This window comes from Fukomys damarensis, unplaced genomic scaffold, assembly GCF_012274545.1.
Source record: "Fukomys damarensis isolate Sample0158 unplaced genomic scaffold, DMR_v1.0_HiC HiC_scaffold_17, whole genome shotgun sequence".
Lineage (NCBI taxonomy): Eukaryota > Metazoa > Chordata > Mammalia > Rodentia > Bathyergidae > Fukomys > Fukomys damarensis.
Genome location: NW_022900929.1, coordinates 17,492,563 through 17,513,058, shown reverse-complemented (window position 1 = coordinate 17,513,058; position 20,496 = coordinate 17,492,563). Strand labels below are relative to the sequence as shown.

The 20,496-nt window shown below is 54.2% G+C and overlaps 2 protein-coding genes across 7 annotated transcripts in view; both read left to right on the top strand.

The window, feature by feature from the left end:
- Positions 1 to 13,378, top strand: part of LOC104858674 (ras GTPase-activating protein 4) — a 27,006-nt gene extending 13,628 nt beyond the window's left edge. Inside the window, exons 13-21 of one of the 5 annotated variants that reach the window (XM_010618954.2) lie at positions 36 to 228; positions 378 to 515; positions 1,309 to 1,504; positions 1,782 to 1,951; positions 5,687 to 5,824; positions 8,696 to 8,831; positions 10,168 to 10,288; positions 12,183 to 12,247; positions 12,337 to 13,319. In XM_010618954.2, the coding sequence (XP_010617256.1) occupies positions 36 to 228; positions 378 to 515; positions 1,309 to 1,504; positions 1,782 to 1,951; positions 5,687 to 5,824; positions 8,696 to 8,831; positions 10,168 to 10,288; positions 12,183 to 12,247; positions 12,337 to 12,458 (1,279 nt within the window). In that variant the 3' untranslated portion in view covers positions 12,459 to 13,319. Of the gene's footprint in view, positions 1 to 35; positions 229 to 377; positions 516 to 1,308; positions 1,505 to 1,781; positions 1,952 to 3,059; positions 3,478 to 5,686; positions 5,825 to 8,695; positions 8,832 to 10,167; positions 10,289 to 12,182; positions 12,248 to 12,336 lie in introns of those variants that run through there. The other 4 variants (XM_010618956.2, XM_010618957.2, XM_010618958.2 and 1 more) reach the window with 4 other exon arrangements.
- A 2,321-nt stretch (positions 13,379 to 15,699) lies between these two features.
- On the top strand, positions 15,700 to 20,248 carry Polr2j (RNA polymerase II subunit J). Of its 2 annotated transcripts, none has more exons than XM_010618952.3 (4): positions 15,700 to 15,818; positions 17,893 to 17,982; positions 19,353 to 19,532; positions 20,068 to 20,248. In XM_010618952.3, exons 1-4 carry the CDS (start codon positions 15,766 to 15,768, stop codon positions 20,228 to 20,230), a joined length of 486 nt encoding a protein of 161 aa, XP_010617254.1. In that variant the 5' UTR covers positions 15,700 to 15,765; the 3' UTR covers positions 20,231 to 20,248. The 2 variants fall into 2 exon arrangements, with proteins under 2 accessions (XP_010617254.1, XP_010617255.1); XM_010618953.2 differs by having other exon boundaries at positions 15,703 to 15,818; positions 19,353 to 19,527; positions 20,068 to 20,203.
- The last annotated feature ends 248 nt before the right edge of the window (positions 20,249 to 20,496 follow it).

Here is a 20,496-nt window from a genome sequence, read left to right as displayed (position 1 = left end):
CGCTCCCGCCCCTTCCCCCTCCCCCTCCCGCGCAGGTGTTCCGGGCTGCACCGTCAGCAAAGTGAGGCCGAGGTGCTGGAGCAGAGCGCTCAGACACTGCGCGCCCACCTAGGGGCGCTGCTGAGTGCTCTCTGCCGCTCGGTTCGCTCTTGCCCAGCTGTGATCCGCGCCACCTTCCGGCAGCTGTTCAAGCGTGTGCGCGAGCGCTTCCCGGGTACACAGCATGAGGTGCGCCCCCTTCCTTCAGGGTCTGGGAAGAGGCGAGGGCAAGGGGTCCCAAAGGCGAGGGGAGGTCCAGGTCATTCAGAAAGGTGGGGAGGGGGCTTGCATGGGCCCAAGCCTGGGGGATTCCAGCCCCCATTTCCACTTCCCTCCAGAACGTGCCATACATCGCCGTTACCAGCTTCCTATGCCTGCGCTTCTTCTCTCCCGCCATCATGTCGCCCAAACTCTTCCACCTGCGTGAGCGCCACGCGGATGCCCGCACCAGCCGCACCCTGCTCCTGCTGGCCAAGGTGCGGGCTTGCGGGCAGGGGTCAGAGGGCCGGCTGAGTGTTTCGTAGGGGCCTGGGCAGGACTACTGTGGCTGGCTCCACAAAGGCCTTGCCTGAAACTCCACTGTACAAGGCTTTCTCGTGGTTGCCTCCACTGAACCGGTCTCAGAGATAAAGGAACAGGCTCCTGAGGAGACGGAGATAACCCTAGGCCTACCTGGTGAATCCAGGCCCTCCAACCTGGGTCTCCAGACTCTCAGGCTGTACCTTTCTGCCCAGCACTGGGATGGGCTCCCCAGTGCAGCAAAGTTTGGTATTAAACCTGTAGAGGAGCTGGGTGGTGTCATGTATAGCTGTAATCCTAGCAGTCTTGGGAGGCTGAGGCAGGAGGATGGCAAGATTGGGCAATTGACTGAGACACTGTCACAAAATTTAAAAAGTGCTGGGAGGCCGGGCATGGTGGCGCATGCCTGTAATCCCAGCAGTCCGGAGGCCGAGGCAGGAGGATCGCTGTGAGTTTGAGACCAGACTGAGTTACATAGTGAGTTCCAGGTCAGTCTCACTACATAGTGAGACCTTGTCTCAAAAACCAAAAAATAAGCGCTGGGAATGTAGGTTCAGTTCTCAGTACCACACACACACAAAAGAACAAAAAAACCTGTAGAGGAACGTCAATAGGTTGTACCCAAATGGCCTCAGTGATCAGTTCCCATTAAAGGCCTCAGTGTCGTGATCCATTCAATCCTGATTCCCCGTGTACTTAGAGATATGCCCATGGGGAAGTGCTCTGCCGCCTCTACCTCCGTCTTCACAGCTGGAGTGCGGTGCACCCACAAAGCCTGGTCCTTCCGGCTGTCACCTGCAGGCTGTCCAGAATGTGGGCAACATGGACACGCCAGTTTCCAGGGCCAAAGAATCCTGGATGGAACCGCTACAGCCTACCGTGCGCCAGGGTGTGGCGCAGCTGAAGGACTTCATCACCAAGCTCGTGGACCTCGGGGAGAAGGAGGGTGAGCGCATCCCTGCGCAGCCCCTCCCCGTTGCCTCTGCTGGGTTATGCCTCCACCAGTCTCCGGTTCGCTGTGACTTGGCCCGTGGCTCCGCCCACTTCTGTCATCACTCGCAGCCCCGCCCACCGCCTCCCAGGCCTGCGGTTTGGTCCTCCGGCTTATGGCTCCGCCCACTGTGGTTTAGGTCTCCTGTCCTTAGTCACAGACTCCACTTCTGGTCCCCGCCCTTGTCCTCGCCCTTGCGGCTCTCACTCTAACCTCCCTCCTGGGCCCTCAGAGCTGGACCTGCAGCGGACTCTGAGCTTGCAGGCGCCCCTGGTGAAGGAGGGGCCGCTCTTCATCCACAGGACCAAGGGCAGGGGCCCGCTCGCGTCGTCCTCCTTCAAGAAGATACACTTCTCTCTCACCACTGAGGCCTTCAGTTTTGCCAAGACACCCGGCTCCAAGGTGGGTCAGGAGGGAGGCTGTCCGACGGTACGTCCAGCCTTGGCTCAGCTGTGTGTATATAGGGAAGGTGTCTCCCTTGTAAATGTGGGTAAGGGCCCCCGTTTTCCGTGCTGCTGACACCTAGTTGAGATGGGCTTTGTGCAGGCCCTCAGCCGAGGCCTGGCACATGGTGTGAGCTAGGTGCATGGCTTCATTGGAGGCACTGCATCCCCTGGGCTGCTCCCTTTTGAGCTCTCTGCCCCCAAGAAGGGTTAGGGACCCCTTTCTGGGCTACCTGGACCCCAGGCATCCAGGTTCTGGGGGGCGCTGTGAAGGGTGCTTAGCCCATCTGAGCAGGTTAAGTGTGGGGCGGAGAGAGGTGCAGGAGTTAGTCACCCTCTGGTCTGAAGCCAGCCTAGGGGGTCCCGCCAGAAGAGGGGCACAGTTTCTTCCCACAGGGGACCTCTCAAGCTGCTGTTACACAGTTTTGCTGCCCAGGCTTATTTAATTCTGGCCCCAGTCCATCATAGTCTGTGAAAGCCAGGACGCTTGGGCCACTGTTGTGATGTCCACCCTGAGCTAGGCTTCTCCTAGATGGCCCTGCTGCCACCAGGGGAAGCCCACCTCCTCCAAGGGGCTCCAGTGTGACCTGCTGGGAGCCTCACCACTCTTTCCTCTCACACCTGCTCTTCCTGTCCCGGCTCACCAGATTGCTGGTGTCATTCCCACACAAAGGTCCTGTCTGGGTCACAGATCGCCTCACCAAGGTTCCTGAAAGTCTGTGTGCCTCTGATGATGGGGCGTACACTATGGCAAATATAGCTTATTCTGTCTGTGGCTTTGTGTTAAAAAGTTTTTTATGCCCAGCATGGTGGTACCTGCCTGTAATCCCAGCACTTGGGAGGCTGAGGCAGGAGAGTTGTGAGTTTAAGGCCAGCCTGGGCTACATCATGAGACCATGTTGAGAGAACAGAAAGAAATTGATTTGCCTTGAGCTCAAGTCAGCTTTCTGTGATGTTTCTCCTCTGATCTCTGCTCAGCCCCTCTGCCTTCATGTGGCAGAAGACCACTGACCCAAGTGTGGTCTCTAGAACCCCAGAACCCCTGAGCTTTCTACTCATTCCCCTAGGGATGGATACAAAGCCTCTTTGTCTACTTGGCCCACTTTAATTTTCCGAGGCCCCTCTTAGACCATGGCATCCGGAACTGCACACAGCACCACAGGTATTATCTGAACCCTGAAAAGCAGAATAGACCTGGTGGTGAACCTATGGCACGTGTGCCACAGCGGACTGTTTGTTATCACTGAAAGCTCTGAAAGGTTTGCCATCACTGGAATAGGCTTTTGGCCACTACATCTGTGTGTTATATCTTTTTTTTTGTTCTGATACCACAGTGGAGTCCTATTCAATCTTCTGAAGCCCAAGTGATTTTTTGTTTTTCTCTAAAAATAGCAGTTGTGATGCATGCCTGGATTCTTAGCATGGGGGCGGGGGTTGAAGCAGGAGGATTGCAGCAAATTCAAGGTCAGTTTAAACTATATAGTAAGACCCTATCTAAAGAAAATAAAACTTCAAAGGCCGGACATGGTGGTGCACGCCTGTAATCCCAACACTCAGAAAGCTGAGGCAGGAGGATCACTGTGAGTTCCAGACCAGCCTGGGCTACATAGTGAGTTCCAGATCAGTCTCAACTACATAGTGAGACCCTGTCTTAAAAAAAACCAAAAACCCGGGCTGGGGATTTAGCTCAGTGGTGCTCCCACCTGCCTCACAAGCACAAGGACCTGGGTTTGGTCCCTGGTACCAGACAAAAAAATAAAAATAAAAACTTCAAAATACTAGAGCTTAGTATTTGTTCCTCTTTTTTATTTTCTGGTATTAGGCTTCATGCCGAGCTACATTTCCAGCCCCCTTTTTTACTTTTTATTTTGAGGCAGTGCCTTACTAGTGGCTAAATTGCCCAAATTTTCAGTCCTCCTGCCCTGGCCTCCCAGAGCACCAGGATGACCTCCGCAACACCCCAGGTCACGGATGAACCCGGTGCTCCAGGTGGAGCCATCCCATCACCCTCCATGGTGGCTCACATCTCCACTGTGTGATTTAGCTGCAAAGGAAATGTGCTTGGGGAGGAGGCCCTGAGTGTCTGCCATGCTCACAGCCTCCCGTCCAGCTGTGTCCTGGGCCCACCACTCCCACGTGACCCACCTTGGGGAGTCACAGCTGTATTTGCCCAGCCCTGGCTCATTCTGCAATCTCCCATGCCACGATTTTATGGACTGTTTTTCTGCCCCCACATGCAATTGAGAACACGCAGCGTTTGCCTTTTTGTGCCTGGCCTGTTTCACTAACAGTGTCCTTCAGCTCCATCCTTCTTCCTGCAAATGACAGGATTTTGTTCTTTTTTGTGGCTGCATCGTATGGCACTGTAGTGACTTCTCTTTCAGCACAGCCTCCCCCTCACCACTGCTGGCCTCTGGTCCCTCACTGTGTGCTGTCTTCTGACCCTCGTTGCCCTCCCCCGGCAGCACTCTTCCCAGCCACCTGACTGGAAGCAGGTCTCTGCTGGTCCTGGGCTGCCTGCTCACCGACCAGTTCTTTAGTGCAGGGTCCCCTGGGCACTTCTGCATCCTCAGTGAAGCCTGATCCCGGGACAGTGCCCTCTCCCCGCAAGTCCGGGCCACATTGTGCTCCTTGGAACAAGCTCTGCCCATCCCTGGATGTGTCCTGCGGGTGCCTATGCAGCACTGCCCCTCTCTTCTGCCTCCCCTTTATCCATTGACAGATCCCACCCCAAGACAGATCAAAGATGTGCCCCATGGCTTCCAGGAGAGGGCGCCTCTGCTTGCCACTGAAGCCTGGGGGGCATGGGCCTGGATGGCAGGTTGGGGAGCATGGAATTATCCTTAGGCCCATGGGGACCCCTTGTTCTGATGGGACAGTATTCAAGAGGCAAGCAGAGGCCAGATGTGGTGGCGGATACCTGTAATCCCGGCACTCAAGAGGCTGAGCCAGGAGGATTTCTGGGACTTCAAGGATAGCCTGTGCTACATATTAAGTTCAAGGCCACCCTGAACTACAAAGGGAGACCCTATCTCAAAAAAAGAAAAAAAAGGCAAGGTAGGGGGCTTGGGTTGAAGCTCAGTGGGAGAGCACTTGACTAGTTTGTGTTTTGTTTTTTGGGATTTTTTTTTGGTACCGGGGATTGAACTCTGGTCCTTGCGCTTGCAAGGCAGGCGGTGGAACCACTGAGCTCAATCCCCCACCCTTGACCAGTATTTTGAAACCCCAGCACTGCAAAAAAGGGGGATGTGGCAAAGGGGACATTGATTTGGCATTGGCAAGTTGGGGATCCCTCAGGAAGGGGGCTGTTTCGATCCACAGCATCTCTGTTTCAGTCGTGTCTCATTCCATTCATCAGTGGCTGTGGGATGACTTTCAAGCCTGGGAAAGCAGAGGCCAGTTGGAAAATTAATCAGTTCACGGGGACATGCCGGGTCCTGGCAGGAAGGGCTTGGAGCCCTGGGAAGAAAACCCAGTGTCCTTCGCTGTCCGGAAGCTCAGGCCTCCTGGGCCAGCTCCACCCCTTCCAGGGCCTGGGTGCTTGGTCACCCTCTGTCAGGGCTGTGTCCCAGCTGAGGTCACTCACTGAGCGCTCCAGGTCCCCAGCCAGGCCAGGTGCTGCCGGGAAGGGGAAGCTGAGGCCCAGAGGCAAGAAGGGGAGCTGCCCTGAGCCTCCCCTCCCCTGCCCACCCAGAAAAGCACCCTCATCAAGCTGGCCAATGTCCGCGCAGCGGAAAAGGTGGAGGAGAAGAGCTTCAGCAGCTCGCACGTCATGCAGGTCATCTACTCGGACGACGCAGGCCGGCTGCAGACCGTCTACCTACAGTGCAAGGTGGGGTGGGCAGGGGACCTGGGGGAGGAGTGGTTTCCCACCCCCTGCTGGCCACACTGGGTACAGCAAGGTGTATCTGCTCCCTGTGTGCTCTCTGTGTAGGGGTATGGGCGGGTAGTCTTTGTGTGGCTGAGTTTCTTTTTGTTTGTTTTTGTTTTTTGTTTTTTTTGAGACAGGGTCTCACTGTGTAGTGAGACTGACCCGGAACTGACTATGTAGCCCAGGCTGGTCTCGAACTCACAGAGATCCTCCTGCCTCAGCCTCCCAAGTGCTGGGATTACAGGGGTGCACCACCATGCCTGGCTTGTGTGGCTCAGTTTCTAAATGCACGTCTCTGTCGTTTGGAGTTTGCGTGTTGTACCATTTGTGGGAAATTGTATTTCCAAATGGGTGTTTATGTGTACCAACATGTAATCACACATTTATGCTCATGTGAGACTTTGGTAAATGTTCGCAGATAGCCTGCTCATCACTATTACTCATTCATTCATTTAAGGCTATCCATTGAGTGGCTGGGCATGGTGCACACCCCTGTAATCCCAGCACTCGGGAGGCTGAGGCAGGAGGATCACTGTGAGTTCCAGACCAGCCTGGGCTACATAGTGAGTTCCAGGTCAGTCTCAACTACATAGTGAGACCCTGTCTCAAAAAACAAAACAAAACAAAAAACAAACTATCCATTGAGGAGCCGGGTGGGGTGGTGCAGGTCTGTAATCCCAGCACTCTGGGAAGCAGAGGCAGGAGGATCACAGTCTTGAGCCCACCTGGGCAACTTGGTGGTTTAACAAGACCCTGTCTCAAAATAAAAATAAGTTTAAGAAGGGCTAAGGGTGTAGCTCAGTACAACAGCCCTGGGTTCCATCCCCGGAACTGAAAAAAAAATTGAGGGTTAGGGATATAATTGGGTAGCAGAAAATATGTTTAGCATGTGCTATTCCTATCACCCAAAAACATGTACATGGACACAAATATAGATGTTCCTCATTTAACATCTTACCTGCTTAATCAGACTTGCGAGTGAGACATGCTGTTCAGATTTATAATATCTTTTTTTTTTTTTTTTTTGCGGTGACGGGATTGAACTCAGTACCTTATGCTTGTGAGGTAGGCACAGTGCCACTGAGCTACATCCCCAGCCCAGTACTGTAGTTTTATGTTGTTTTACATTACAGTACTGCATGTAAGAGATAGGCAAATAAAAGCAAGGCTGTCACATTGGAGCTCCTGTGACCGTTTCTTTGTTCTGAATATTGTGATGTGCACACTGCATCCTGTCCCTTATGTAGCAGTCCTCCTTTAACGACCTGTCACAGGAGCGGAGCTTGGCTGTTAAATGAGGAAAACGTGCTGTGCGTATATGGAGTCTGCCAAAAAATGTATATATCAGGAAAAGGAAAACTTGGATAAATACTTTAATACTAAATCTGTTGAGACATGGTGAGATTAATGCAACTTACCTTTGGCCTTTACAGTTACAAGAGGTGCTCAAACTGGTAGCTGTTAGCTTCCAGACATTTATTAGTATTGTGAACTGCTGAAGGTGTGTGTGTGTGTGTGTGTGTATATATATATATTTTTTTTGTACTTATACAGCAGTACCTTGGTTCACACACACTTTTGTTTGTGAACAATTTGGTTCGCAAATAGGTGTGTGGAAAAATTTTGTTTTTGTTTGCGAACTCTGCATCAGATGACAAACACAACTACAGCCGTTTTTCTAGCATGAACACAACATCTTTTCCAAAATCTTGGAACAAAAATTATGTTCATGAGCTGAGGCACTGCTGTGTATGTATACACACATGTATATATTAAGGAGCTACTAGGTCCTGGGCCCAGTTCAAGGTGAGGGATGCAGGGGTGGAGTCCCTCCCCCCATGAAGCTTATATCTGTGGGGAGAAGATGGACCGATGAATATTTTGAGTTTTTAAAATTTGTTTGTTTTTTCCTGTACTGGGGATTGAATTCAGGACCTTGTGCTTGCCAGGAAGGCAAGGTGCCATGGAGCTACATCCCCAGCCCCGTTTGCCTTTTTTTTTTTGGTACCGAGGATCGAACTCGGGACCTTGAGCTTGTGAGGCAGGCAATGGCACCACTGAGCTATCCCCAGCCGTCTTTTTTGCTTTTTTTTTTTTTTTTTTTGGTACCAGGGATCAAACTAAGGTCCTTCTGCTTGCAAGGCAGGTGGAGGAACCACTGAGCGAAGTCCCCAGCCTCCTGTTTATTTTTTGAGACAGTGTCTCTCTATGTACTTAAGACTGGCCTTGAACTCACCATGTAACCCAGGCTGGCCTTGAACTTGGGGCATTCCTCCCTCAGGTGCCCAAGTACTTGGGAAGAGACCAAAGGGGACTTGAAAGAGGAGCTGCCTTAGGGTAGGCAGGGAAGACCTCTGATAGGTGGCATTAGAACAGCCACACATGAGGGATGAGGCAGATGTGTATCTGAAACAAGGACAAGGACAGAGAACAAGCAGGAGGGCTGGGATGTAGCACAGAGGTGCTGTGCCTGCCTTGCAAGTGCAAGGTCCTGAATTTGATCCCAGGTACCAGAAACAAACCAAGAACAAGCAGGAAGGCTGAGGTTGAGGGGCCGGGCTTCTTCCCAGGGGTGACAGTCCCAGGCCCTGGGAGAGGAGGTCACTGACTTTGGGGGGCCCTGACTGCTAGGGCTTCCCTTTAGGGTCAGAGTCCAAGCCACAGAGGACAGGTGGCCGCAAGGCCACCACATGCGGCAGGCAGGTACTGGGGTGCCTGCCTGGAGGCTGTGCTCACCAAGCTGTATCCATAGTTTCAGAGCCATGGAAGGGTGGGGAGGGCTATGGGCTGGGAGGGCAGCTTCCAGGGGTGGTGACCATGCTGTTCCCGCAGTGTGTAAACGAGCTGAACCAGTGGCTGTCTGCACTACGGAAAGTGAGCATCAACAACGCCGGCCTGCTGGGTTCCTACCACCCTGGTGTCTTTCGTGGGGACAAATGGAGCTGCTGCCACCAGAAGGACAGGACAGGTGGGAGCCCCTGCTCTGCGTCTGTCCTGGCAACCCGGGTGGTGAAGCCTTGTGGTCTGCCCGGGAAGCTACCTGGGGACCCAAGCTGAGGAGAACCCGCCCTCCAGGTGCTCAGCGCACACAGGGCTCCAAGCCAGGCAGAACCGACCTGTGTAATGCACACGAGTGAGTCTGCTGAGGCTCTGAGGGGCCTGAAGACCCATTAGAATCCCATTTTGAAGACTTGTCATCCAGTACTTCCCAGGCGCATCTGGCCAGGCCCCTGGGGACCCTGATCCTGCAGAGAAGCTTCTTGTGTGACCGGTGTTCTGAGCAGGGCACTTGAGGGAGACCAGGCTAGCGGGCCTCAGAGCACCCATGCTGCCACATCCCACACTGAGACAGGGCAGGGCAGGAGGGCACTGCGGGCACCAGAAGTTGGCGGGAGGTGGCTCCTGGAACTCTTGGTGGCCGTGGAAGTGGTGGACATTACTATGGTCTGATATCCTAGCCACTTGCACACTGGGCCGGACACTGTGTCCCCAGAGCCCAGCGTGAAAGGCGCCATGCAGCCTCACCCACCCTTTCCAGTCCTGCTCTGGATTTGTGGTTGAACAGAGGTGGGTGCTGGTGGCTTTTTACAAAGGCACTGCTGGCTGGTTCACCCGACCCGCAGGTTGGGGACACTCTTGTTCCAGGTGAAGTGGAGCTCACTGTGGCCCAAGAAGCAGGACCTGAGGTCCCATTTTGTAAGGGAGAAACCGAGGCTTAGAGGGCAGGTAATTCAACCAAGATCGCAAAACCAGCACATAGCAAGGCCACCTCATTCGGAGGTATTCACCCCTGGAGGCCCACCTCTCCAAAACCTGGTTTTGTTTTTGTTTGGGTTTTTTTTGTTTTTTGTTTTCCGAGACAAATTCACATCAGGGAGGCCTTGTAGCTGAGGCCAGCCTCAAACTTGTAATGATGCTCCTGCCTCGGCCTCCAGGGGTGCTGGGGTTACAGGCGTGCCCCACCACACTTGGGTGTTTCTATTTTTGCAGTACTGGGGATGTTTCTGTAGTACAGGGCCTCCGGTGTGCTAGGCAAGTGCTACACCACAGCCCACTCCATCTCTTACCTTACCTTCATGTGCCTGAATGGTGCCCTGCTTAACATCTATGCTGAGTAGTCACGGTTCCCGTGGTTGAAGCCAAGCTGAGCTCCTGCAGCCAGAAGGGTAGGGAGGGAGCCAAGGCAGGACCTGGGGGCCACCTGAGTCCATCCCTGTCCCATCCCAGGCCTGTTTCCCCATGTGAACCACCAGGCAGTTGGACGTGGTGGTCCCATAGTAACTCCACCCTCTCTCTGCCATCAGATCGGGGCTGCGATAAGACTCGGTCTCGAGTGACCCTGCAGGAATGGAACGACCCTCTCGACCAGGACCTTGAGGCCCAGCTCATTTACCGGCACCTGCTGAGTGTGGAGACCGTGCTGCGGTGAGGCGTCCACACCGGGTCCCCCATAGGACTGCCTGGCAACCAGGCTGGGCCAGGCTGGGATTGGAGCTGGGGCAGCTGGGTGGTGGCTGTCACTTCCCTACCTGTGGTCCCAGCACCTCACCACCTTCACAGCCACATCCAGGAGGCTCTCTGCAATGCGAGCTCCACAGGTCAGGCTGCTTCCCGCCTGGCCTTGAGGTGGGCCCAGCCCCCATGGTGGCCTCAGAGTGGGCTGCAGTAGAGCTGTTTTCTTCCCACTCTGTGCCCTGGGTGGAGGCGGCTGGGGTCCTCCTTGCTCCTCGCTGATTCTCCTGGTCTTCTCTCTTCCTACCAAGCCTTCCTAAGCTTGTGCGATCCAAGCAGAGGCACCTGCTGCCCTGTAGGCCATACTTGCCAACAGCCTGCAATCACTTTGTGGCACCTCCTGTCTGACGGTGTGGTCCTGGCCCACTGCCCACCCTGCCCTCCTGCCCCCAGTCAAAACTGACCCACTTGCTCAGCTGGACCCTGGCTTGGTGGCTGAGTGGTGGGTGGGGACGAGTGGCTTTTTACTGGGGCATTGCTGGCTGACCGGACCTGCGGCCTCTGGCTGTGACCATAGCATCGAGGCCCTTGTTTAGGGTCTGGAGGCTGCTGGGCATTGAACCCAGGACCTTCTCAGGAAGCAGGGAGGGGTGTGCCAGGCAAGGGTCACTTGGTGAAAATATGGATGTTGTCCCAGCAAAGCAGGGCAGCATGCTGGGCTGACCCTTCAGGGCCTGGAAGAGGACACATCTGTCCCCAAATAGCAGGGACAGGGTAAGAGGGAGGAGCCCCAAGAATGCTGGAGTAAGTGGCATGTAGCCTGAGACCCACACCCTGCTCACCTTCCTGGAAACAGAGCAAGATCTGGCAGGGTCCAGGATATTTGTGGACCCATTAGAAACTGCTTAAGTTGGGTGTGGTGGTGCATGCTGGTAATCCCACCATTCTGGGAGGCTGAGGCAGGAGATTTTTTTCAAGTTTGACCCCAGCCAGGGTTAGCAACCCTGTCTCAAAATAAAAAAAGAGTTGGACATGTAGCACAGTGCAAAGACCCTGGTTTCAATCCCAGTACTGGAACCAAAACCAAACCAAAACGAAACCTATCTTCTACCCCATAAGAAGGAAATGTAGCCTAGGAGGCATGGTGGTGCATGCCTATATCCCAGCACTCAGGAGGCTGAGGCAGGAGGAAGGATCACTGTGAGTTCAACGTCAATCTGGGCTTCATAGCAAGACACTGTCTCAAAAAACAAACAGGGCCAGGGATGTAGCTCAGTGGCACCATGTCAGTCTGGTAAGTGACATTGTCCTGAGTTCGATCTCCTGTACTGGAAAAATAAATTAAACTAAAAAACAGAAGAAGGAACTTCAGGGCTGGGTGTGGCTGTGTTAAATGGCATGCTTAGCATGTGTGAGGCCCTAGGGCTTGTCTCTAGTACCCCCAAAAAACCGATAGGCAGGGCCAGAGATTTAGCTCAGTGGTGCTGCCCCCTGCCACCAAGGTACAAGGTTCTGAGTTTGATCTCCGTTACCAAAAAAAACAAAAACAAAAAACAGGCAATTCATTCCAAGGTGAGTTGAGATGGGGTCTTTGAAACCTCCACTGGGCCCGCAAATCCCAGTAGTGGGTTCCTGCTTGGGCTGCAGAGAGCTGCTGACTGACCCCCGCTTGGGTAGGGTTGGTGGTTGGAAGAGAGGAAGTGGGAGGTGACTCAGGACTGAGCCTTGGGTACTGAGTTTCTTCTTTATAGACCACAGGAGTCGGTGCTGGCCCCTAGAGCCCCCGGGCTCAGGAGGCCCACATGTGGTCCCCCTGACCCCCAGCAAAAGCCCGGCTGTGGCCATGGTCACCCTGTCCTTCCCACAGGGAGAAGCACCGGGAGCTGAATGGGGACACAGAGATAGGCACGGTGCCTGCAGGCCCTGGTGAAGGTAGGTTCCTCCCAACCAGGACTCGCTTGGGGGATGGAGGGGGGTTATGGGAGCCTCGCCAGTTGCCCTCATGGCCCCTCTGCCCTCAGCCTCTGAGGACCCCCTGGCAGCACTGCTTGCGGTGCTGCAGGACCTCCGTGTGTCACACAGCTCCAGCCAGGCCGACCAGCACTCCTCAGAGCCCCACTGCACCCTGGAGCTGCAGACGTGAGCGGGCCCTGAGCCTGACCCTGCCAGTCACCCGACCTGTAGGGTGGGCCTGGGTGTTTCCTGGGGAGGGCTGTCACAGCCACCTGAAGTCTGGGGATATAGGGGACTTGTACTCCTTTAAGAGGCCTGGCTGCTCCCTGCGCCCCTGCAGCTCTTACTGTCCCTGACCCACTGTCTCCAGGCAACGTCCCCCTCCTGCCTAGGCAGACCCAGCCCGCAGCCACTCCTAGGATGGTCCTGGCCCAGGAGACTGGGTCTACACCTCAGCATCCCCTCACTACTTCCTGGCACTGCCTGGCCCCCAGGGTATGGCGTCACGGTGCTCCGTTGCCCACAATAAACCTGCTAGACTGCCAAGGCTCTGAGGTCTTGAATGGGAGTCCAGGGGAGCCCAGGGGCTGCTGGGGCTGCAGCAAAGGACTGGAGCCACCAGCAGAGCCTCTGCATCTCTGTCCCTCACTCCTGCTTCTCCTTTCCTGGCATCAGGGCTCCTTTCTCCTCCTGGCTACTGTTTCTGTCTTGCTCCTCCATCTGCATGGGCTGTGGGGCCTCTCGAGTCTTGTCAGTGCCAGCCACTCTCTCCTCAGAGCAGCTGTCACATGTACATGCACCCCCACTGTGTCCCTGGAGACCTCCCATTCCTCATATTCGGCTGAGGCTGTGGGCCTGGTGGACATGCCAGTGCTGACCTCCCAGCTGTGACCCCAGTGACTAGTCTCAAGGTGCCTTGGCCAGGCCATCCCCTCTGTCTCTCTTAGACCACAGAGCCCATAGGCCACCCTACCCCACCCTGGCTCACAGGGTGTGTCTGACCCCTTCCTCTCTAGAAGCCCCAGGCTGGGCTTGTCAGTCCATAGTCCCCTCACCTGGAGGCTGGGACTCTCAGGGCTGCTTCCGGGGAACCCTGGGAGCTGGTGTGCTGGTCCTTGGCCTAGTCCTCTGAGGCCCAGCAGCTGCCCTCTGCGGGCCACCCACAAGGCCCAGGTGGCACTCAGAGCCTCTGCCTAGCAATGAAGACCAGTCCCCAAGGGCACAGCTGAGAGGCCTAGGGTGGCTGAGCTGCCGGTGAAGGTGGGGGGCTCTTGTCCCTTCTGCACCCTGCCCCTGTGGTTGATTGGCTGCCGGGCCACAGGGCGCTGCTGCTGGGGATAGCCTGGGGGCAGGGTAGATGAGGCCTTAGCACCTCTGGGGGAGGCCTCCAGACTACTCAGCCTCCTGTCCCAGAGCCCCCTTGCTGAAGCCTGGCTCCTAGCAGCAGCAGCGGACAGACAAGATCCCCTGCAGGTGGGCTGTGCTCTAATGTCTTCCCTGCATCTGTCCATTTCTTTCTCCCCTGTCAGCCTATTAACAGTACTACAAAAAACCCACACAAAACTATTAACAAGGGTAGTAATTTGCCCAAGGTACATAGAGAGGAGCTAGCCCTTCAGTTCCAAGTTCCAACCAGAATGCTTAAAACCACGTTTAAACCACATGTGTGATCCCAGCACCGAGAGAGGCTGAGACAGATCACAAGCTTAAGTCACATCTGGGCAACATAGTGAGAGCCTGTCTCAAACAATAAAAAAAGGGCTGTGGCCCTGAGTTCAGTCCCTAGTACTGAAAAAAAAAGGGGGGGTGTTGGGGAAAGCTAACTTGTAGAGCATTTTGAGAGGAGAATGCTAGGGTAACACTGCTGCTAGATAGAAAACTGGTAAATAGTTTTCTTTAATGTCAGTATCTGGGTTTAACTGAATAGATAGCAAAGCCAAACATAGGCACAGTTCCAGAGATTAGGATCAGCAAACTGTACAGGGCCAGGCTGTAGGTCTTGGCCACACCTGTTCTAACACATGACACAAAAGCAGCTGCGGACAGTGGGGAAAGAAATGCAGGTGATGCATATTCCAGTAAACTATTTACAAGAACAGGTGAAAGGCCGGATCCAGCCCTGTACAGGCCCTGAGGTGTGCCCACCTCTGCCCCATAAGTGGGCAGGTCTGTCCAACAGTGTTTCTGGTGTGAAACTGACAACATACGCCACACACTCCCCCTTCATCTCTCCAAGGTGACACAATTTTTCTAAAGGTTCTATTCACTAGCAGCCTCTTCTGTAGCTGTGCCAAGCAGACCTGTCTCCTCTAGTCTACAAGAGGATGGGAATGCTCACTTGGCCTCCTGAGGCACCTCAACATTGAGCTACTGGAAATACTATAGACTGATGCCTTTCTGGAAACCAGATCTCATTGGTTTGGGAATAGGCAGGTGTTACCAGAACTCTCCAAGACAGATCAAATTTCCACAGTGCCAGGGCCGGAGAGGCCCCTGGTGGGCAAAGTCCAACGAAAGGTTGTCATTGCAATCACTTCCAAGTCCCTGGAGCATCCCTGACACAAATTCTTTCAAGATGACTCACACGGATGGGGGTTACATTGGGGCGTCTTCACCCTCACTGCTTTCTATTGCCCACCTCTCACAGATCCCCCCAACCACTTGGCCTGGAGTCAAGGGCCTGTGTGAGCTTCCTTCAGAGTGACACTTCCTCAGCCCAAGGCTCAAGGCTTCAAGAGAGAAACGGAGTTAGTGGTGCAAACTCCAGATTCCCTTGGGGCTGCCCAGCCTGTAGCAACAGTCGCCAAGATGTTAGGACTCTAGTTTCTCTGAGTCCCCAGCTCTTGTTTCAAACAGCTCAGTTAGAGCTTTTATACTAAACTGTAGTCTTCATATCAACCAATCGGTCAACCAATCGGATCGAGGGTAATAGACGTCGCTCGTAGCACTTCTCACATCTGTATATGCTTGCCTCCTCCCCCAACCTTCACCCAGTTCTCCCGCCACCACGAAGCCGGTGACACTCAGCCAGAGGTCTGGAAGCAGATGGCACAGGTGTCCACACACAGTCCCCTGGCCAGGAGAGTTCTCCAACTCCCTGGCCCTCCTGCTATCAGCCCCAACTGCCTACTACCCCGAAGCTCCATTCTCAGGTGCCACTCCAAGGAACATTTTCAAAGAGAGATCAGGGTATGGGAAGCCGAGAGGCGCATGAGTTTAGCTTGAACCTTTGTCTAGGCAGAAGCAGCCCAGCCTTTCCAGAGCTTGGTGCACACACCAAAGGCACCCACGGGGCAGGCCGCTTCAGGGACTACGCATGCGCAGAGCCTTGCCGGGGGGGGGCCGGCTTTCCTGCGCCTGCGTGAAGTCCTTCAGTCTGATTGGCGGCTTGGAGGCGGTGCCTAAAGTGGTGTCGCGGGTTTAAACGGAAGGAAGTAGCGTCGCAGGGCTGTGACGTCAACGGCCCTTTCCCGAGTAGACGGGGTTGTGGCGCCGTGATGAACGCTCCACCGGCCTTCGAGTCGTTCTTGCTCTTCGAGGGTGAGAAGAAGTAAGTGAAACTTGCCAGGGCGCGTAGCGGCGGACCGAGGCTTCGCTTCTCGGGCCTTGCCCGTCGGCGGTCAGCTTCTGCGGCCTCTGGGGCTTCTGCCCGGGGAACCGAGCAACTTGTTTTAGGTACTGGGGGATTGAACCTGGGGCCTTCTCTACGACCCCAGCCCTTCATTTATTTTTTAAAATTTATTTAAAAAATTGCGACAGGGTTTCACTAAATAAGTTGCCCAGGCTGGGTTCGAACCTCCAGTCTTCCTTCCTCGGCCTCCACCGTGCGGGGATTACAGGTGTGCTCCACTACGCCCGGCTGCAGAGTAGTTTTGCTCGGCCCGTGCCGGCCGAATTGAAGGCAGCTTACGAAGGCAGTGTCGACCGCACCCATTTTGCACATGAGGAAACTGAGGCACGGGGAAGTTGAGTAACTTTCTCCGAGCTCCCGGGAAGTGGCAGAGCTCCAAAGTTCTTTTCCTCAGACCTACCAGCCTCTTCTCTTGTCTCCCACAATCTCCATCCTTAGTGCAGCAGCCGATGGCTCTGGAGCTGATCCTTGTGTATCATTGCTGGTATAAAGCCTGTAGTGACTCTGTTGCCTGCAGGTTGAGGCCCAATGGTCAGACAGCTTGGGCTTGGTTCTTGGATGCCCTGTCCCCTGTTTATGGACTGTTTCTAGTTTTGGCTGAGATTTAGTTTCCTTATTTGAATAATGGACTTATTAGTGGTTCGTTTTGTTCTTTTTTAGACCAGGTGTCATTCATTATGTAGCCCAGGCTGGCTTTGAACTCTCAGTGATCCTCCTGCCTCAGCCTCTGGAGCGTTGGGATTACAGGCGTGTGCCACCATGGCTGGCTCTGTATTTACTATATTTACTCATAGAGTTTTCTCCTATATGAGATTAGAAGAGGTAGAAGAGGAAGATTGAGCACATTAGTAACCTGGAAAATATTGGCCTTTCATTCTTAAGATGTTCTGGCCCTTTCTAGCACTCCAGCCTCCTTGAGGGCAGAGACTCTCAACAGGGGGTTCATTTTGTCCCCAAGCGGCTGTTTGGCAATGTCCGGAAACATCTGTGGTTGTCACATATGTCAACTTTGTTTTTGGCATCTAATGGGTAGGGACCAGAGATGCTGTTGATGTCCCACATTGAACTGGGTGTGGCTCAAATGGGAGGATTAAAACCACATTCGAGCAGTGCATGGTGGCTCAAGCCTGTAATCCCAGAATTTTCAGAGGCTGAGGCAGGAAGATTACAAGCTCAAGTCCAGACTAGGCAATGTAGTGACTTGGCAAAACCCTAATTTATTTTGTTTTGTTTTTTGGTACCAGAGATTGAACTCGAGCCCTTGCACTTCCAGGGTAGGCGCTGGAACCACCTAACTAAATCGCCGGGCCTGTTTTGTTTTTGAGACAGGGTCTTGTAATTCAGGCTGACCTTGAACCTACTATGTACCCATGCTGGCTCCAAACACTGTGATCCACCTTGTTTCAGCCTCCTGAGTGCTGGAATCACACGAGTATGCCACTACACCTGGCCCCTGTCTAATAATTAAGGGTTGGGGAAGTAGCTCATTTGGGGAAAATCCTATAAACTAGCTCCCTACAAGAAAGAAAGAGTTGGAGCTGGGCATGGTGGGTGCACACCTATAATCCCAACATTCAGGAGGCTGAAGCAGGAGGATTGCCCAAGACCAGCCTGGGCTACATAGTGAGTTCCAGATCAGTCTCAACTACATAGTGAGACCCTGTCTCAAAAAACAAACAAAAACAACAAAAAGAGGTGGGTAAAACCTCCATGGTGTCAAAATTGAGCAGCTCTTCTTCATTCAGGAAAAGGAACAATGCAGGGTAGATGAGGGTTCCACCAGATCAGCAGGTGCTGGGGTACAGACACTGTGCTGTCACAGGTGGTTTGGTTTGTGGTGCTGGGGATGGAATCAGTGCCTTGTTCATGCCGTTTTGCTGAGCTACATCCCAGCCCTCAGAGAGGGACAGATGGAGCAAGGCTTCTGGAGGAGGCAGGCTTTGGATCTGGAGGAAGGGGAGCCCTGTCCTTATCTGTTGTCTCTGCCACTTAGGATCACCATTAACAAGGACACCAAGGTACCCAATGCCTGTTTGTTCACCATCAACAAAGAAGACCATACCCTCGGGAACATCATTAAATCGTAAGTTCAGGGCAGAGGCTCTCAGTGAGTGTTTAAGGGAGTGAGAGGAAATGCTTCTTGGCACCTGCTCCGGCATTCCACAATTTGTTTTTTTCCAAAATACTGTTAACCATGTCTCCTCACATAGGGCTTGGGGCTTCGTTGGCTCACGTGGGTGACTATAGCAAGTGACTGTGCAGCAAGCCATAGGAAAGCAGGCCTGCTCAGGTGTTCATGCTAGTGGGCATCACGAGGTAGTGATTAGCTCCCCCACCCCTCCTTGTGACAGTGACCTCAGTGACAGCTGGCACTCTGAGATGTCTGTGGCAGTGACTATGACTTCTGTAGAACAAGAGGAGCAAGTTGAAGGAGGTTCTGAGGTTATCCAGTGTCTCCCTTGGGTACTCCATGGAGGCTATTGGGTGTGTGTTTATATCAGTGAAATCCCAGCTAGGTAAGTGGACAGGGGAGTGTCCGCTGGCTCCAGGACATCATTTCCTTGCAAACACTGAGCTCTTCCCTTTGGTAGGGAGGCATCTGGGAGGAGGAGCAGTGGTGAGCTTTCCCAGGCTGCTGTGTTGGAGGTCATGGGCAGCAGTGCCCATTGTCCAGGGCATGGTGATGCCTGTCTTCTGGATGCCTCCTGCCTTAAGCCAAGCCAGTGGGATGCCCAACTCTTTCAGGGCCTGCTGAGCGCCCAGTCAGGGTTCCCTTCTGTGTAGAGAGACCTCCTTGTTCTTAACAGTACTAGGGATCAAATCTGGGGCCTTCACACTGAGCTGTCCCCAGCCAACCCTTTGATACAAGATTTCACTAAATTCCCCAGGGCATGAATTTGTAATCCTCCTGTCTGTCTTCCAGAGTACTGGGATTACAGGCCTGTGTCACCACTCCTGGCCAGAGGTCTCCCTTGTGTGCTCCCCATTGGCCTCAAGCTGCCCTGGCCTCCCCACTACGCCCAGGGCACAGGCTTCATTTTAATTCCCCTCCCTTCCTGGTGCTTCATGAGCAGGGCCTGCCTAGTGTAAGGACAGCACTGCCAGCCATGAGGCCTGGGAATCCCATTTCCATCTCACTGGCTGCTTGGAGCTGCCACCCCCAGGTTTGCTGTGCTGATGCCTTTAGGACAGGGGATGGGGCATGTTCTCTCCCACTGAACAAGGTCTTGCTGGGTGGTTGTGGGGATAAAGTCAGGTCTGTGTCTGCCTCAGAGCTCACCAGAAGCCATTTCCTAGCTGCAGACATAGATGCAGGGTGTGTTGGGGAGGGGCCCTCAGGTGTTATGTCTTATACTTGAGACTTTTGGGGAAAGTCTGCCCAGAAAGTCAGGTAAGGCAAGAGCTGGGGCCATAGCCTCAAGGCTTCCTTCACATCACCTGTCCATGACTCAGGCAGCTGCTGAAGGACCCACAGGTGCTGTTTGCCGGCTACAAAGTCCCCCACCCCTTGGAGCACAAGATCATCATCCGCGTGCAGACCACCCCGGACTACAGCCCCCAGGAGGCCTTCACCAATGCCATCACTGACCTCATCAGTGAACTTTCCCTGCTGGAGGAGCGGTTCCGGGTGAGGTGTGGTGTGTGGGATGCTGGCCAGCAGGCCCCCCACAAAGACGGCCCCTGCGTGGGCTTCCTTGGGGATGACGGGCTGTGGAGCCAAGGCCTGCTGTCTGCCACATGGGCAGGTACCTTGCCTAGTGGCTAGGGTCTCCTTGTGCTCCCTATGGGCCTGAGCACCTCCTGTCCTTTTGGGCTGCTCTCATTTGCAAGGCCTGTCTGCTTCTAGCCTTTGGTCTAGGGGCAGCTGGTCCCAGGGTGGGGGTCACAGAGTGTAGAGCTGTGTAGAGTGGGAACAACAGAGACCTCCACCTAGTGTCTGTGACGTGTCACCCTGAGGCAGGCCCCTGACTGGGGCAGCAGGAGCTGAAGGGGCGCTCAGGGCCAGCTGTGGGTCCGCTCCTGCTGCTGGCTCTGCTCAGGTCTGTCTTTTGGCATTGTGGGTATGGCACCCATTTCGTGGTGGACCTTGGGCAGGGGGCATTGGAGCTGTTTGCAACACCCTTGTTGTGGCCATTCCAGCTAACTTGTGCCTTTATCCTGTCCCCAGGTGGCCATCAAAGACAAACAAGAAGGGATTGAGTAGGCAGCTGCAAGTTTCATGTGGCCTGGAGCCCAATCCCCGCCCCTACCAGACCCTTGCTCCACGCAGAGGACAGCAGCCAGGCCCAGCTGGTGAGCCCAGCCCTGACACTGATATGTCCTGTGCATAGCTTCATCTTTCTACTCATGTGGTATGAAGTAGAGGTGACTTCACAGCAAGTGGACCGTGAGGGCCACGAAAGCAGATAACCTGTCACATCCTGATTCTGGAACTTGAGGGCTGCCGGGGAGGCTGGCTGGAGTAGAAGGGACCCAAGAGCCTGTCCACACTGTTCTGATGTTCAGCAGCCAGGCCTCCAGGCCTGCCTGCCTATCAGCAGGAACCAGGATGGGCCTGTAGGTAAGGTAGCCTCACAGTTCTCCACAGGCTGCTTGG